The 17762-nt window shown below is 41.9% G+C and overlaps 1 protein-coding gene across 1 annotated transcript in view; it reads right to left on the bottom strand.

Annotated features, from left to right (window-relative positions):
- Nucleotides 1–17762, bottom strand: part of DNAH8 (dynein axonemal heavy chain 8) — a 340250-nt gene that overhangs the window by 158196 nt on the left and 164292 nt on the right. The window contains exons 44-49 of the mRNA XM_025197818.1: nt 15715–15893; nt 13712–13899; nt 9003–9089; nt 8738–8845; nt 8069–8203; nt 7322–7483 (exon numbers count right to left, since the gene is read on the bottom strand). Coding sequence (XP_025053603.1) covers nt 7322–7483; nt 8069–8203; nt 8738–8845; nt 9003–9089; nt 13712–13899; nt 15715–15893 — 859 coding nt within the window. The remainder of the gene's footprint in view (nt 1–7321; nt 7484–8068; nt 8204–8737; nt 8846–9002; nt 9090–13711; nt 13900–15714; nt 15894–17762) is intronic.

The following is a 17762-nucleotide window of genomic DNA, read 5'->3' as shown; positions in this document are numbered from 1 at the left end:
CTAATTCTATAATTTTCATTCTAACAGCAGCCCCACAACCCATAATGAACAGTTTGCCCCTCTTCCCTGAGGATTATAACAATGGTCAAATTTTGTTCCCAAGAGCTCTGAGAGAGTTCTTCCAGATCTGTAAATAGATTCAAAGCTGTAAAACAAAACTGCTATTAGCTTCAAAATTGAATTACCTACATACATACCTCTCACTTCAATAAATAATGTTACCTATGTAGACTGATTCACTGGGGGTTATTATTTAAAGAGAAAATTATTTGGCAACATTTTTCATTCTAGCTCATAGCATGGTCCACAATCTGTGATAAATGGAAAGTAGTGAGTGACGAACAGTGTGAGTAGTGAAAGAAAAGATAAAGTTGAAATACTGTTATTATTATTATTAGGAATTCATAATTTATGATTCCATATTTAAAGAAACTGAGCTTTGCCTGGAAGCTGGAATTTGACTACTCTGATTCATTAATATAGAAAAGTGAAATACTAGATTGACATAATACTCTCGGGGGAAATAACGATGATCATACCTTTATTTTTTTTTTCTTCTTCCTTCCTGTTTCAGCATGTGATTTATGTGAGCTGCCCTAGAAAAGGCTTGTTTATTTTCTGCCTGACACATTATTTCCATTATTTTCTTAAGGCCCAGATCCAAAACATTCTTACAGATACCTTCATTTAGGTATTGCAATGCACAAAAATAAGCACCTTGTCTCAGGAGGATGATCCAAATCAACAGGGTTAGATACTTGGGCTGCCTGTACAGTGAACTAGGAGAATCTAGTCCCCTCCAAAGGGTGATCCAAGCCACCTAAGTGCTAAGCAGGGAGGCAGTCAGAACTAGCTATCAGAAGTGTTGGTTCACAAACAAGCACCTGAACTCCTGCTCCAAGCTAGGGCTGACTCAGGACTCCCCTTTAGGCACCTGTGTCACCTTGGAATTCAGAGTGCCCATGGGGAGCACTCTGAACTGATCCATACTGCCAACACTGAGTTCAGTACAAAGCACAGCAACCTGTAACCACCAGGAGAACTTCAAAAAAACTTAGAAATCATCTCCTTCACATAACCTACTCCAGAAGAGGGCAACTCAGGAAGGAAATGGACACATGCTGCAACAACTTAAAAGAGATAAATCCAGATATCTTCCCAAACATCATACAATGTGTACAAAGAGACTATCAAAGATTTTTTACAACATCCATCCAACATAAAAAGAAGAAATGTAGCCAATTACTACAGGGACAACTTTCCCAGCCACAAAACAACCATCAGAGAAACAACACCAATACCTCACAACATTCCAACCTCATACTCAATGAAACTGAAAGAACCAATCAACCCTCAAATATTATATCAATCTCTCCATACACACACTTACCAAAACTGAAAAATCTGTCCTCTCTAAAGGCGTTAATTTCTGTCCAGAAAAATACCCTAATAATATACTACAATATGGAGAGCTAGAATAATTTTTCTGACACCTCCATCTCAAGGAATAGTTCCACAACCAAAATTAATCCACTTCAAACAACACTTCATCCTTTGACAACATCAAGGAAAAGATTAGCCTCCCCAAAACAAAAAACATCAGATTGAAAACCTCATAGTGGATGAAATTCAAACCTTGACCTCCATAGTGACTGCTTCAGACACAGAATGAACAGTGAAATAATAAACAACAAATGGCACCATAACAACCTTTCCCTCTCAGAGAGAAGGGCCATAGAATCTCTAAGATTACCAAATAGTAATAAAACCAGCAGATAAAGGAGGAGCTATGGTTATCCTTAACTGTGAAGATGACATAAAAGAAGCCGATAGAAAGCTCTCTGACACCACCTATTACAAAAACTAAAGGACAATTCAACTCCCCTTTTCACCTTAAAACTCAAAACCACCATCACATCATTTCCATCTGAACTACAAGAAAAACTACAGAACTTGATCCATTTACCCAACCCAGGTACTTTTTACATGCTCCCTAAAATCCACAGACAAGGGAACCCAGGCAGACCTATAATATTCAACCATAGAACCCTAACTGAGGAAGTATCAGGTTTCATTGAATCCATCCTAAAACCTCTTGTTACTCAAACAGCAAGTTTTGTCCAAGTAACAATAGACCTTCTACAAAAACTTAAAAACATAGACCACCTGCCCAGCAACAGCCCCCTAGCCACCATGGATGTTACCAGCTTATACATCCCACATCAGGATGGCATCAAAGCTTGCCATACATATCTACAAGGGTAAGATTACAACTCAGAGTATAGACCTAAAAATATTACTGAATGTATACACTTCATCCTCACACACAACTTCACTTTCAATAACCAATACTTCCTCCCGACCACGGGCACAGCTATGGGCACCAAAATGGTCCCACAATATCCCAACCTTTTTATGGCCCATCTGGAAGAAAAATTCCTCAAGAACTGCACCCTCCAACCCATACTATACTTATGATATATAGATGACATCATCATTTGGACCAATAACCTGCAATCTCCAATTGATTTCCATCACAAATTCAGTAATCATTACCACTCCATAAGACTATCTCCTGAATACTCCAGCACCAATATTTCCTTTTTAGACACTATGATCAATATCCAGAATGGTAAAATACAAACCACCATATTCAAGAAACCCACAGAACAATATACGTATCTGCACAGGATCAGCAATCATCCTAAACACACCAAGAAAAAGTCCTCCGATATCACCAAATTTGCACTGAGGAGAACACCCGTGATCATCACATCACAAATCTCAAAAGGCCTTTCACTCAGCAAGGACACTCCTCCAGAGAGAGAGAACACATTTTTGAAAGAGCCACCCAGATACCACATGCAGAATTGTTGCAGTTCAAAAAGAAAACCCCCATGAATTGCATACCATTAGTTATGACATACCATCCCTCCCTGGAACCTACACAGAAAATTCTCTAACAATTGCAAGACCCAGTTCTTAAAGAGATCTTCCCAGAACCATCCACCCTAGCCTTTAAACCAAACCCTGCCAATCTCGTCACCAGAAACAAACTTCCTATGGCCCAAAGCACACCGAATAGACCATGCTGGGACAAGAAATGTAAACCCTGCCAACATATCTCTACCACTTCTACAATAATTACACCCCATAATAGAACCATCACCATTCCTAGATCTTACACCTGCACCTCCAGAAAAGTAATATATCTCATCCAATGCACTAAATGCCCTGATGGAAAATATGCAGGAGAAATCAAACAACTGCATACTGGAATGAACACACACCAAAAATCTATCAAAGACAAAAATTCCCAATTACCTGTGGGTGCCCACTTCTCACAAGACAACTACTCTCTCTCCAATTTCTCAGTTCTAATCCTCAAAGGGAATTTACAAAACACCTTTTGTTGATGAGCCTTCTGAACTTCACTTCATAAATCTACTGAATACAAAAAATCATGGACTAAAAATAGATATTATTTATGGCACATCCGATAACCCCAGGTAACCTCTCTGTGTTTTACCAGCTACATTCTATCAGCAGCTCAATATTTCCCTTTCCCCACACCATCTGTCTCACATCTATTATTTCCCATAGCCTCTGATCCTCACTGCCACGCATTTGTGTTTTCATAGACCAGCATTTTGCATATTGGCTTCTATTCCATCCAGGAGAACACAAAACAACAACAGACTCTCCCTATACCTGAAGAAGGGTGTGCGCCCAAAAGCTTGCAAAGAACAAATTTTCCAACTATTTAGTTGGTCTAATAAAAGATATCACATTTGCCCAAAGAACCTTTTCTGCCTGTGACCACCAAAGCACTCCAAACCCATTTTCACTTACAAGCACTGCTGGTGGTAGTAATGTTCATCTTATGCACTGTAGTCTATTGTAATGAGCCAAGGCCCAGTTAAGAGAACTGAATGGGCAACAGATCACCTTATGCCTCTGGCCTGCTTGAAACTCCTAAACTCTGTGCTCTGAGCCTCTGGCTTGTGATTCCCTTTTCTGAACCTCTGGCTTGGACCCTCCTGCATATTCCTGATTCCTTCTATTCGTGTCTTGGACCTTCCAACTTGGATCAATTGCTTTCCCTGACCACAACCTTGTCTTGAACTTCATATTGATATCCTGGACTCAGACAGATACCTAACTTGACCCTGGTTTACCTTTTGGTAATCCTCTGGCCTAGTGTGCTCCATTCAGAATGACCCTAGTCATCCCCTTACATTTAGGGTACCTACAGACATTAGGCAGCCGCGCTCTAACTCATGGCACTTTATAGAAAGTGCCATGAGTTAGAGCCCTCCCCTCAACCCCCCAACAGTTATTCACCTGTTGGATTCGAGGGAATCAAGCCTGCCTCCACTGGTCCCAGCCAGGAAGTGGGGGCGCTCCAGCAGCCTCTAAAACACCCCTCTCCCCAGTCCTGCCCCAGGCTCCGGGGCTGTCAACAGGGGAAGTAGAGGGAAGGAAGCAGCACAGAGCTGCCAGCTGAGCTTTGCCTGGCCAGAGGTGGGGGGGGCGGGGACAGGGTGGAACAGAACCCCCTTGACTCTCAGTTCTCATTCCCCCCACCCCCCCAGCTACCCTGGCTGGAGTATTGTGGGGAGCTGAGCTGGGCCCATGAGATGAGTGAGTTCTGTTCCACATCCATCCTCTCTCCAGCTCGCGCTGGACAAAGTAGCTGGTACCTGTTGCTGCTGCACTCAGGAGGCTTGGCTGGAGCTGAGGGGGAGGGGCAGGGTGGAATGGAGCCCTCTCACACCACTGGCCCAGCCTAGCTTCCCCCAATACCCCAGCTGGAGTAGCAGGAGGGGGGGCATGAAGCAAGGGGGCTCCATTCTACCCCACCCTCCCTCTCCAGCTCCAGCTGGGCAAAGCCCAGCCAGCAGCTCTGTGCTCCTCCCTACCCCCTCCCTCCACCACTGACAGCCTTGCCCCCATGCAAAAAATTTACCCTGTTCCCTAAGGCACTCTGCCTTTATCTAACACCTGATTTGATGAGGGTTATTTTCTTGCATGTTCAGTCATTTTAAAAGCACTCTGCAGCCATCCACATGTGACATGTCATGGCTGTAGAGTGCTTTCAGAGGCCCGATTGCATGAAAAATGCTACTTGCATAACCACCCTTAGTGACCCAAGATTCTTTCCTCCCAGGAGTCTGCTTTCCCCACTGGACAAGTCAGAAAAAGGGATGTGATTAGCAAAAACTGCATTATGCAGTGAGCTTCCCTACATCTCAGCATTCTGAAACTGTAGGCAGAAAAGAAGAATCATGCATCTCAGAACTGAGAGAGATGCTGCATTGCAGAAGAAAGACTCCCCAAATGGGAATCTGTTATGAGCACAGGCTTCCTACTGCACTCCTTGTGCTTAAAAATATATTCTGTAAAACAGGGAAGGATACCTTACTATTTTTGACAGACAGATCCCTATCAGCTAGCAGAGTCAGAATCCACAGACTGAGAATTGAGAAGGCACAATCTGGTCATAGAACTCCAAGAAAGAACTCCTGGATTCCATCAGAAGAGGAATATTCCATTACTTATGTAATAAAGGGAACATTAAGTGCTAAAATGGATTATTTACATAGATATTTTGACAGCAAATTACAGAATCATAGAAAATTAGGGTTGGAAGGGACCTCAGAAGGTCATTTAGTCCAGCCCCCTGCTCAAAGCAGTACCATCCCCAACTAGATCATCCCAGCCAAAGCTTTGTCTAGCCGGGTCTTAAAAACTTCCAAGGATGGAGATTCCACCACCTCTCTGGGTAACCTGTCCCAGTGTTTTACTACTCTCCTAGTGAGAAAATTCTTCTTAATATCTAACCTAAACTTCCTTTGATGCAACTTGAGACCATTGCTCATTGTTCTGTCATCTGCCACCACTAAGAATAGTCTAGCTCCATCCTCTTTGAAATCACCCTGCATGCTGGTGAAGGCTGATATTAAATCCCCTCTCAGTCTTCTCTTCTCTAGACTAAATAAGCCAAGTTCCCTCAGTCTGTCCTCAGCAGTCATGTGTCCCAGCCCCCAAACCATTTTTGCTGTCCTCCACTGGACTTTCTCCAGTATGTCCACATCCTTTCTGTCATGAGGGGCCCAAAACTGAACACAGTACTCTGGATGTGGCTTCACCAGTGCTGAACAGAGAGGAATAATCACTTCCCTTGACCTGCTGGCAACACTCCTACCAATGCAGTCCAGTATGCCATTAGCCTTCTTTGCAACAGGTATACTGTTGGCTCATATTCAGCTTATTGTCCACTGTAACCCACAGGTCCTTTTATGCAGAGCTGCTGCTTAGCCAGTCATCCCCCAGTTTGTACTGGTGCATGGGATTGTTCTGTCCTAAGTGCACTTGTTCTTATTGAACCTCATGAGATTTCTTTTGGCCCAATCCTCCAATTTGTCTAGGTCACTTTGAATCCTAACCCTACCCCCCAGCATATCTACTACTCCCCCGTCACTTGGTGTCATCTACAAACTTGCTGAGGGTGCACTCTATGCCATCTTCCAGGTTGTTGATGAAGACATTGAACAAAACCACCCCAGAGCCAACCCCTGGGGCACTCCACTTGATACCAGCTGCCAACTAGATATCAAGTCATTGATTATTACCCTCTGAGCCCAATGCTTCAGCCAGTCTTCTATCCACCTTACAGTCCATTCATCCAAACCATATTTCCTTAGCTTGCCTGTGAGACTGCTGTGGGAGACCGTATCAAAAGCCTTGCTAAAATCAAGGTATACCACACAGGCTGGTCTCCCCATGTCCACAAAGCCAGTCATCTCATCAGCGAAGGCTATCAGGTTGGTCAGGCATGACTTGCCCTTGGTGAATCCATGCTGGCTGTTCATAATCAGCATCTTCTCTTCCAAGTGCTTAGAAAGGGATTCCTTGAGGATCTGCTCCATGATTTTTCCAGGGGCTGAGGTGAAGCTGACTGGTCTGTAGTTCCCCAGATCCTCCTTTTTCTCTTTCTTAAATATGGGCACTATGTTTGTCCTTTCCCAACTATCTGGAACCTCTCCTGATTGCCATGCATCTTCAAAGATGATGGCCAGTGGCTCTGCAATCTCATCAACCAACTCCTTCAGCACCCTTGGGTAAATCCCATCCAGCCCCATGGGCTTGTATATGTCCAGCTTTTCTAAATAGTTCCTAACCTGTTCTTTTGCCACTGTTTGCTGCTTACCTCTCCCTCAAACAGTGCTGCCCGGTGTAGTATTCTGGGAGCTGACCTTGCCTGTGAAGACCGAGATGAGAAATTATGTTCTATAGTCGGTCAAAAAGAATGCTTTACCTGAACAAGCTTGAGATTCCAAGGTGGATGATTAATCAATCCTGCTTCTTCAACCTGATTAGTTACTGCAGCTTGCAATTCAACATATGTATTACTATCTAACTGCAATCCTGGAAAGAGGTCATTTATAAGACTCAGAAATAAGGGTTCATCTTCATCTACCTGAAATGGTAAAATGTATATATTTTTAAAGGAAGGCTATGCAAAGTATAGTTTTCTTAAATCAAAATGAACCTTTATGTTAAAACAATGGGCATTAATCAATTTAGGAATAGAGTTTCAAAAGATATACTGATGGTGAAATGCAGACTTCAAAAAAACAAGTTGCCTCATTTTAAGTAGATGCAAACAATCATTTCTGTATATCCAATTATGAGAATTCCAGAGTTGTAACTATGGAGATGTATGCATTCTTGAGCACATTGACAGTGGAAAGCAATCTGGTTAAGTGACCTTTCAGGTTACTCTGTTCATATGCACCATGCTTATCTCTCCATACACACTGAAATTAAAAAGTTCAATACTAAACTGCCCAGGAACATTATTACTATTACTTTGTTTATAACCTCTAGAATCATAAGGATTTTCAAGTTTTAGAAACACATACTGCTTATTAAGCATTATCTACATGCCAAGTTTGATTTTTTCAAATGAGATTTAGAATTCCCTGAGTTTAAAAAACATCTGAAAGAACTATGAGACATCTAGCAGGCTCACCTATACAATGTATGGAAATACTGAACTCACCAGTTTAGAGAGGTTCATATCCCTTAGCCCTCTCATAACAGTACTTAATTCACTGTCATCTGGTCTGGCCCTTTTTTGAGCTCCAAGAGTCCTCAACACTGAAAGGATATTTCTCAGACCGAAGTCATAATGAACCTAAAATGGAACACCCCCCCCAAAAAAAAACAGCTTACATGTCAATAATGGCAGGTTTTCAGTAAGTCAACACTCAGTTGTGTGCTGATCCACACAGGACTACAACAACTGGCCAACAAAAGGCACAAAAACTATGGCCTTAGGCCCCTGTTACATATTACAGTGTGAGCTGTGCTAGCTCAAGTTAGGGGCAGTAACATGTTCAGGCCACTAGGGGTCTAGAGGACTGAAATGTAAGAATCCCCCCCCCTCCCCCCCCCCCATCCATTTTGGAACTCCCCCCTTATCTGCTAGGCTTTGCCCCCTGCCCAAGGTTCCCCCTGCCCCAGGGGCTCCAAACTGAAAATGATTGTTGCTCAAGTGCTTTATATTCTTTTTGGAGAGAATATTTGTTTGAAATTACCAATACAGTTTCAATTTTTTGCCAAAAACAGAAATCTCATTGTAAGGGAGAGCTGCAAGGAGCAAAGTCTACAGGAAAAACAGTACTGAAAATCCTATAAGATAAAAAAAAAAAAAAGATAATACCCTTACCTGCTTGGTGAGCTGCTCCTCACAAAGTTTGTAAAGAACAAAGAATTTCTGAGCCAAAACCACATTATCAATAAATCCACAACTTGCAAGCTTAACTCGCATAATTATCTGAAATATAATACAGTTTTAAGATTTATATTAGCCTTCTTGAAATGTGAAAAGGAGGAAAGACAGGGGAAGTGGCCTAATTTTAAGAGGTATCAACATTTTTTTAAATGTAGCTCCGTTAAATATAGTATCACTTTCGTATATTAATGAATTTTACCTGCCTATCTGGTACCATCATGGAAACAGTTCTAAATTGAATTTTTAGATTTTCAGGTAATTCCTGGCGTCCAGCATATCCAGGATTCTATAAATAAAAGTATATTACAATATTATAATACACAAAGTACATTCTTTTCATTCTCTAGAACAGTTATGCAACAAATGTGAAAAATGGCTTACATAACCATGGGCTGATTCAGTTCACTGTACATTAGGAGAGTGAAATAAAAAACAGGTCTTTTGTTTAATAATTAGTAAATGCTGTGAGTAAAATGTCAATAAATAGCTATAAATATAGCTGCTTATAAAACACTGCTGAAAAGGCATTTTCATAATAAGTGTTTCATTGATTATCATTTTATGGAATAAAGTATCTATTTGGGTCAATTTTTCCTGATAATTTTCACCTCAAGAATTTAGAAGTGAAAATACTTAGATTGTATATAGTGAAATATCAACATTAGGGTATTCAGTGATGGACTACTCATATAGAACTCGGATGGCCAACCCACAACTTGTGAGCCACAAGTGGCATGGACAGCTGCTATGTGTGCTACATGAGCCTTAGCTGCTCAGTAAAGGGAAGTACCAAAATGGAGACATGAAGCAGAGTGCTCCCTGGAGTGGAGTAGGGGCAGAACACTACAATAAGAGGTATCACTGCCAAGAGACAGGTTATTCCTTTCCTGTCCCTGCAGCAGCCACCAAATTCAGGACTTTGCATCCTCACCTGCCATATAAAACTGCAGGGTCAGGGTAAGCTTAACTTGGCTTCTGGCAGTGACATGACTTCTTGCAGCAGCAGTCTGTCCCTGCTCTATTCCACGTGGCCATAGCCAGAGGATCGAGCTCCCCTGCCTCCATTCCAGTACCCCAGGATGCAAACTATCAGCTACATCTGGTAGGGGAAGATCACAGTGACATTTAGGGGAAGTAGGAGGACTTGTGGCATAACTGACAGAGGTTGATCACCACTGAAACAGGATGTCTGGAATCATATTCCTTTAAAGCAGAAGTAGAAATACCAGTCAGACCCATCTTAACTTCTAAACTGATGCTATCAAGACTATTACTGCAGGCTCTTGCTTCAGTTTCCTTAAAACCTTAAGTGTCTACAGGATTTATAGGAACATATACCCCACCCAGGAGGTTCAAAGAATGAGGAATGTCTCTGAGTACACTCTAGCAGTCATCATCCACACACAGCTTAAAGGAAAAGTTACAACACTTTGGCTGTGTCCATACGTGGTGTGGACGTTTGGTTCCCAAGGGACAACTAGCAGCACCACGCCTTTCGCCACCGCTACTTGTCCCCAGGGAACACCTGTGCTATTCACACTTTGGCATGTGGCAAGTTACCCAGGGTGGGGTAGGGGAGGCTGGGGCCAGCACTGGGCTGTCCCCACCAGCCTTACCTGGGGTCCTCCTGGGGCTGCAGCAGTGGCGATTCTGCCATGCAGAGCCTGACTGGCAACTGCAGTGTGGCTCTGGGAGGCCCAGCTCTGCTTTTGAGTGGTGTGAACTGCACGTCTGTGCATTGCTCCACTTGTTTTCTCCACGGGTTTTTTTGACCCCTGGCTATCCAGGGGTCAAAAAACCCTCTGTGCTGCTCCTTAGCAGCACAGATAACAACTGAACATGTAGTATTTGTGGACATACTGCATGACTGCACTCGCCTAGACGTGGCCTTTGAGTTTAGTTGCGGTAAATAAGACTGTCTCCGTGTTCCCAGTGGTGTAAGTTCCTCGGTTAATGAATCAACTTTAGTAACTTGCCTTCATCTTACCCTGAAGATTTAGTAAGAAAAAACAAAAAGGAGGAGGGCCTTCCCACCTTTTATGTTTGCATTTTTCAAGGATCCAAGCAAAATGGAATATGACTGTATTTAAGCACCTAAGTACCAAGTAGGTGCCTTAGATGTGAAGTAGGATTTAAGCCTTGATGTCCTTAAAGCTTTCTTGCAGCAGGATGCACAAGAGATCCAGTTATGGGATGAATATAAAAATACTCAATTCCATCCTTGCAAGTTTTCAGGAGCAGGTTAGACAGACACTTAGCTGGGATAGTTTAGTTAGTGATGATCCTGCCTTGAGCAGAGCGGTTGACTAGATGACCTTATAAGATCCCTTCCAGCCCTACTTCTCTATTATGCTAATTCCTGAAGAGGATATCTGGTAATCTGTATCTTTTTCAAAGTTAGTGCAACAGATACTGGTATCTGCCACAAAACCTTTACAATCTCTAACAATCCTTCATTAATTAGCACAGAGATGCAAAATATCTAACAGTCTGAAATCTATCTAGCTGCATCTCGACTGACATTTCTAATGTCTTGAGCCAGGACTTGAAGAGTATTTTAATTATAGGGTGTAATAGAGAAATAAAAGTTGATTGTACTAAATATTACTAACAAAATGGCAGCAAGAGTGAATCGAGTAGACTAATGGTGTTCTTCATTAGCAATTTGTAAATAATGGTCAGTAATAACCACCTAGATTGTTGATATTGTTGAATATTCAAGATCTGGCCCTTGAGGAGGCAAACAAAACATGCTTTCTGGGACACTGAAGACCTCATGGTGTATAGGAATAGGAAGAGGAATCCATAAGCAGAATAGTGTCTGTTAAATATCAGGATACCTTTTCTTATATCTTCTTTGTCTAATGGACTACCTCAGGCCCTGAAATCCATGTGAGAGGCAAAACAGTTATGTGAGTAAGATCTAAGCATATGTGGGTAAACCCTTCTCCACTGAAGCCTGAAACAAATAAGAAGCAGTAACTACAGCGCATTAACTACAGTGCATTAATGCACACATAGATGTGCCCTGTTATAACTAAAGATGCATCTACTACCAAAGACAATAGTGGCGACTAGAAAAAAACAGATACTCTTAAAGTTCTCAGTATCGTGAATCTCAGTGCCCGAGATGGTCAATGCGAGCAATGATTTTGAGGTCAAATATGCTGGAGTAGTAAGTGCTGATGTTGGTATCAGTCACATAAGTACTGCTATATGAGCCCTGACATCAGTCCTGAGAGACTTGTAGGCAATATTGTCTTGAAGGAGCCAGAGACCAAAGGAGAATGCACATAGGCCAGCACCAAAGTACAAAGTCCAGAGTTTTTATGGGTGCCAGAGATACTGATTCAGGCCTTGTACTACTCTTGACTATGGAGAAAAGGTGATAATCTCTACCTTTTTTTGTTACTAGGTTCCTCAGAGGAAGTCAGTCCTTGTTCTCTTTAGTGGTGAAGTGCCCTAGGTCTAGTAGCTGATGATGGAGACTGGATAACAAGTGCACTCAAAAGAACAACAGGAACAGCAGCCCAGGATCAGAAGCAGAATTCATGGGACCTCTTCTGCAAGAATACTGCTCAGATCTGGTTAGATTGTGTCCAAATTATAAGCAGGCCTCAAATTTGAGAAAAAATAACATCCATACAAACCATGAACACAAAGTGAAACATATGTCCATAAAATGTCATTCCCCACAGTAAAACTGATATCTCATATAACAATCACTGAATGGGGGAGATGCTTCACATGAGGGGTATTAGTTAAACCTTGATCATTTCTGCCTTGAGGGGTATTATTCAAACCTTGAAAATCACCAGGGTGGAAGTCTGATACTAAGCAAAACCAAAAAGCAGAGTAAAAACTTATCTGTAGCAGAAACCTAGTAAAACTGTACTAATTCCTACAACTATTCTTCAATGATAATATGTACAGTGTACAAACCCATCACTTTGTAGGTACTACAAGGTAACTAGTAATGCTTTCAAGCTTATAAATGTAGATATATAATGCAAGAAGTGAAGCTGCTGTTAACTTTCACAGATAGGTGGTAAGAAGAAGCAAAAAAAAGTCATTTGGTTTCAGTATGCCCCTTATTGTCTCAGGGAGCAAGAGAAGATGGGAAAAGCATGGACTAAGAGAATCTGATCTCAGATGTAAGGGGGGAAAGTACAATAAAGCTGATTATATGTTGGACAAGCAGTGAAACAATAATGTATTACAAATATTCAAAATCTGTATAGAATCTAAAATTAGGACAACTCTGCACTTTTCAGAATCTTTGACAGTCTTGTTAGAATCCTATTTGTTCATGAAATAATGAATAGAAAGAACTATTAAGAACTTAATACATTATTTGCATGTTATGATTCTTTATTTAGAAACAGAGGTGTAACTAGCTATTTTAGAGCCCTGGGTAAAGCAGGAGTGTGGGTGTATCTTGCTGAGTATGGTAAGGAGTGGGTGAGGGAGAAGAGTTTTACTTGCCATGGCACAGGCACTCTGCTTTCTGGCTGCTGCTGTGGCTGCAGGACAGGCTCCCCACGTACAAGCTGCAGCAGCCTCTGTGTTTCAGGTCCCCTAGGAGCTGCCATTCTGGCATCCCCTCTAAATTGGCACCCAGGGTTAGTGCCCTGCTAGTCCACCCCTAGTTACGCTACCATCCAGAAGGATGTTGTACTGATTTGGACAGAATTGTTGGGCTTTATTTGTGGAGAAAAAAACAGAAGGTAGTGAGGCAGTGATTTACTGCATATTTATTATTATATGCAAACTCATGACTACCTAGATAATACCATGTAACTAACAAAGTGAATTACTTTCAAGTAACTATGCAATTACATTTTATAACGTGCAATTTGTCATCTCTCAAGGACTATTAAAATTACATTCTTCCAATCACATATTTACCATTGTAAGAAAAATTCCAAATTCTGGGTTTAAATCTACACAGTCTCCATCAGAAAAAATGAACTGCTTTTTTCTTTCTTTCCTTGCTGTTAAAATAATATATATTTGTTGAGCTGCCACTGACAGGACAGGTAATTCAATTCTGTTAAATTCATCAAAACATCCCCAGGAGCCTGACTGTGCAAGACCTAAAATGGGAAGAAGAATATCTGTTACCTGTTGATATCCTGTCTGAGAACGATCTCCATGCATAGCTACATGTGCAAAGTAGCTATCACATGATAAAAAGCTCCAACCAGCTATAAAGTTAGACCTCAAAATGTGTATTAAGTTTAGGTTGCTATCAAGCTTTAATTTGCATGTGTAGGAGTGTCTTACCTGCAGCTAGGAGCCCATCCGCTGACAGGACTCCCAGCTGCAGGATTGCACCATGCCCAGTGTGAAACCCCCAAGCCCTGGGGATCACAGCTACTGTGATACACAACACTCAAGAATGTATGAAACCGCTGGCCCCACATGGGCCTCCTGGTCCTGGCTGCAACTGAGAGACCCTGCAACTGGTCCCAACTACTCTTCATGCGCAGCTATGACTGGGAGCCCCATCAGTTGTGGGACTCTCAGTCTCTGCAGCACATGGCTCCTGTGGCTGGCAGCCCCCTCAGCAAAGGGGGCTCCGAGCCATGGGAGCCTGTATCCTGTCAATGCAGGAGGAGCCCAAGATTGGATTCCCTCTACACCAGCAGTAAGGCAAGATTGAATCTAATGCATGATCCCACAATCTCACCTCTGCCAGGCATATGTGGCATAGCAGAAGGCATGATTGTGTGGATCACACATTAGATCCAACCATGCCTTTACCTGCTTGTGTAGAGGGGGTTTGGGATCATAATCCCAAGCTCCCTCTGTGCTGGCAAACTGAAAACCAGACTTTGAATGCAGAACTTTGTGAACCAATGTGTATTTTCATAGACCTCTACTTCTATAATGGCAGGATACACAATACCAGGATATTAGAGAGGCTTTCCTGTTTCAGTGTGGATAAACAATGTTTTTACCTCTAAAAAATAATGATCAATGAACGGGATTCCCATGCAAGTGATTTTAACTACATGCTGAGCAGGATGATAGTAGACTATGCTTTTGGACATCTGAAAGCAAGGGGGCAATTCTTACTGACTCATTTCATCTACAGGTGTTTAACACTGTAGATGTGATCAGGACATATAATGTACTTGTAATATGAAGCTAAGTCAGGAGTGGGCAATTATTTGCACTGGAGAACCATTTAATGAGTTTTGGTGAGCTGTTGAAGGCCTGGTGGGGGGGAGATGCCAATTGCCCCTATCCAGGCCACCAGCCACTGCCAGGAGTCTGAGAAGGGAGGGTTGTGCCCTGCACCACTCTGCTCTGCCCCAGCTACTCTGCACCCATCCTCCTCCTGCCTGGCTTCCTGTTGGCACTGTGCAGTCCTGCCACCTCAATCGCCAGCAGCTGGGCCCACATGGGATGGGGCACAATGCAGCACACTGAGTAGCTGTTTTGCCCACCTGCCTGCCAACAATGATGAGCTGCTGATGTCATGCCACACTAGGAAAGCAGGGTAGGCTGTCCTGGGCTGAGCCCCCTTCCATGGCCAGCACAGACTCACTTCCTAGCAGTGCTGCAGTGGCAGCAGCTCATTGCAGTAGGCAGGCGGGTAGGACAGCTACTCAGTACACTGCATTGCACCCTGTCCCATGAAGCCCCAGCTGCTGGCGGCCACAGTGCCAGGACTGTGTAGCCGTAACACCAGTATTATGAGACAGTAAAATTGGGTTTTCCTTGCTTGCATCAAATTTGGGTGAGGACTCCTATAGTGGAAACCTATGGTGACTAAAGTCAACTTAGGGTGATAAAACTTGATAGTGAAAACAGGGTGCAAGTCATTTAGGGACTTATATCCTCTGTGGCAGTTATCATTTTTGTTCGTTGTTTCTCAATATGGTTAATACTGAACATCTTACCTTTGAAGATTCTTCCCAAGCCTCTGAAGTCCATTTGATCAGAACAGTTAAATACTACTACATATTTTCCAAGAGCCTTTCCCATGTCTTTTGTGGTTTCTGTTTTACCAGTTCCAGCTGGTCCTGCAGGAGCACCTCCCATGTTCATTCCTAATGCCTGAGCTAAGGTAATATAGCATCTGCAAATGTTAATTCAAGTTTAGATTTAATTATACATGAAAGAGAGATAAATGCATATGGATATAATAAAAGCAGTAGGTATGAATGATCCTCTTCAACCCTTACATTACATTATAGTTTATTCCAAGAGCAGTCCCACTGATTTCAACATGGCTACTCATGGGATAAGGCACTACTTAATATGAGTGAAAGTGGCAGAATATAGTCTTTAAGTATTAATGTAATAAATACAAATTGTGTCCTGTTTTATTACAGAACACGAGTATTAGATTAGCTGCTACATAATGATTAAAAGGGAACAGTGAACAAGTATTAACGTGTATGACAGAGACAGTTCACTATCATCAACTGTTATTTCTGCTAGTCATTTTGAATAACAGATTCTGCTACTGTGTTCACCCTAAGTAGGACTTTACATTGTATATAGTTACATTAGACTAGATTGTCTTGAACTAAATGCTTAAGCACAGAAGAAAGAGGAACTAAAATATCTTCAGAGCAAATGGGTGGAGAAGGGGGCAGTACCATAGCAAGAGCAGTGCCAGCAATGAACCGGCAACATGCACCCTTGCACTATGGGTGCCAAATCAAATGGAAGTAATGTTACAGAGAAGTATGTAGGGGAGTACTCTATACATGACCTACATCAGGCACCAAAATGCCTGGCTATGGCTCTGGAATGAAGAGAGTCTTGGGTTAGCAGCTCATCATGCCAGCCAGTACATCAGAGCTGACAAAACTCAGGCTGTGTGATATAACCTGTTGCTAGTAGAGACCCACTGCAAATTATTATACTCTTGCCTTCAGAACAAGGAGGCAGCCAGGAGGGACTTGTGCCTCAAACAGAATGGCTTTTGCTGTTGTATCTAAAGGCATGATATGACTCATATATATTGTTCTGAAGTTAGGAGGGATTTGTGCATATATATGGGAAAAACAAGACTATATATTTCTCCCCACTGGTGTATCAGCATAGATGTTCATTGCCAGACAACCTCCAATTTCTGTCCCGTTTTCTTTGTCTTCTTAAATTTCTCCAAAATTCACCCTCTTCTTCGATTTACCATCCATTATTCTTACTTCTGAACTAGCCTGTGAATTTCTGTCATCATATTCCAAATGTACAAGCTTAAAGTTAGGATACTCTAGATATCAGCCCCTCTTTTGTGAGCAAGCATTTTTATAGACAAAACATATATATAGAACAAACAAGCCTAACTTAAAATCATAACACGTACTACAAGATTTGGTAAGATATTCCATGACTGGAATCTGTCTACTGATGGTTATAGTTACTTCAGTAGGAACAGGCAAAGGAGAAGTGAAGGGATGTTGCATTGCTTGTAAAGAATATGTACACTTGCTGCTTGGCCCCACAGGTGTGCCAGATACATTCACGATGAAGATAATAGGAGTAAAAATAAAGAAGATGTCATGGTGGGTCTACTACAGACCCCCAACATCATAAAGAGAAGGATGATGAGGGATTTTTCAAGCAGGCATAAGGAGCACCCAAAATGTATGAACTAGTAAGAATAGAGGAATTTAGCTACCCTGCTATGTGTTGGAAAAATAAAACAGCTACACATAAAATGCCCAACAAGCTCTTGAATCACAGAGGACAATTTTCTTGTCCAGAAAATTGAGGAAGTACCCAGAGAATCAACTATTTCAGATAAGTTTCTCCACAATAAGAATTGGTTGAATGTAAAAGTGGTCAACAATCTGAATGACAGTAATCATGAACAAAAAAAGAATTTGCTCCCAAAGAAAGCAAGATGAGCAAAGAACAAAATAAGTAAGATGAACTTTTGAAAAGCTTATTTAAGCAGACTTAGAGTAGGTAATGTTCCTTGGATTGATAAATT

This window comes from Alligator sinensis, unplaced genomic scaffold (genome assembly GCF_000455745.1).
Source record: "Alligator sinensis unplaced genomic scaffold, ASM45574v1 scaffold198_1, whole genome shotgun sequence".
NCBI classification, from domain to species: domain Eukaryota; kingdom Metazoa; phylum Chordata; order Crocodylia; family Alligatoridae; genus Alligator; species Alligator sinensis.
The sequence above is the reverse complement of the archived record's forward strand: the minus strand, read 5'-3'. Positions and strand labels throughout refer to the sequence as shown.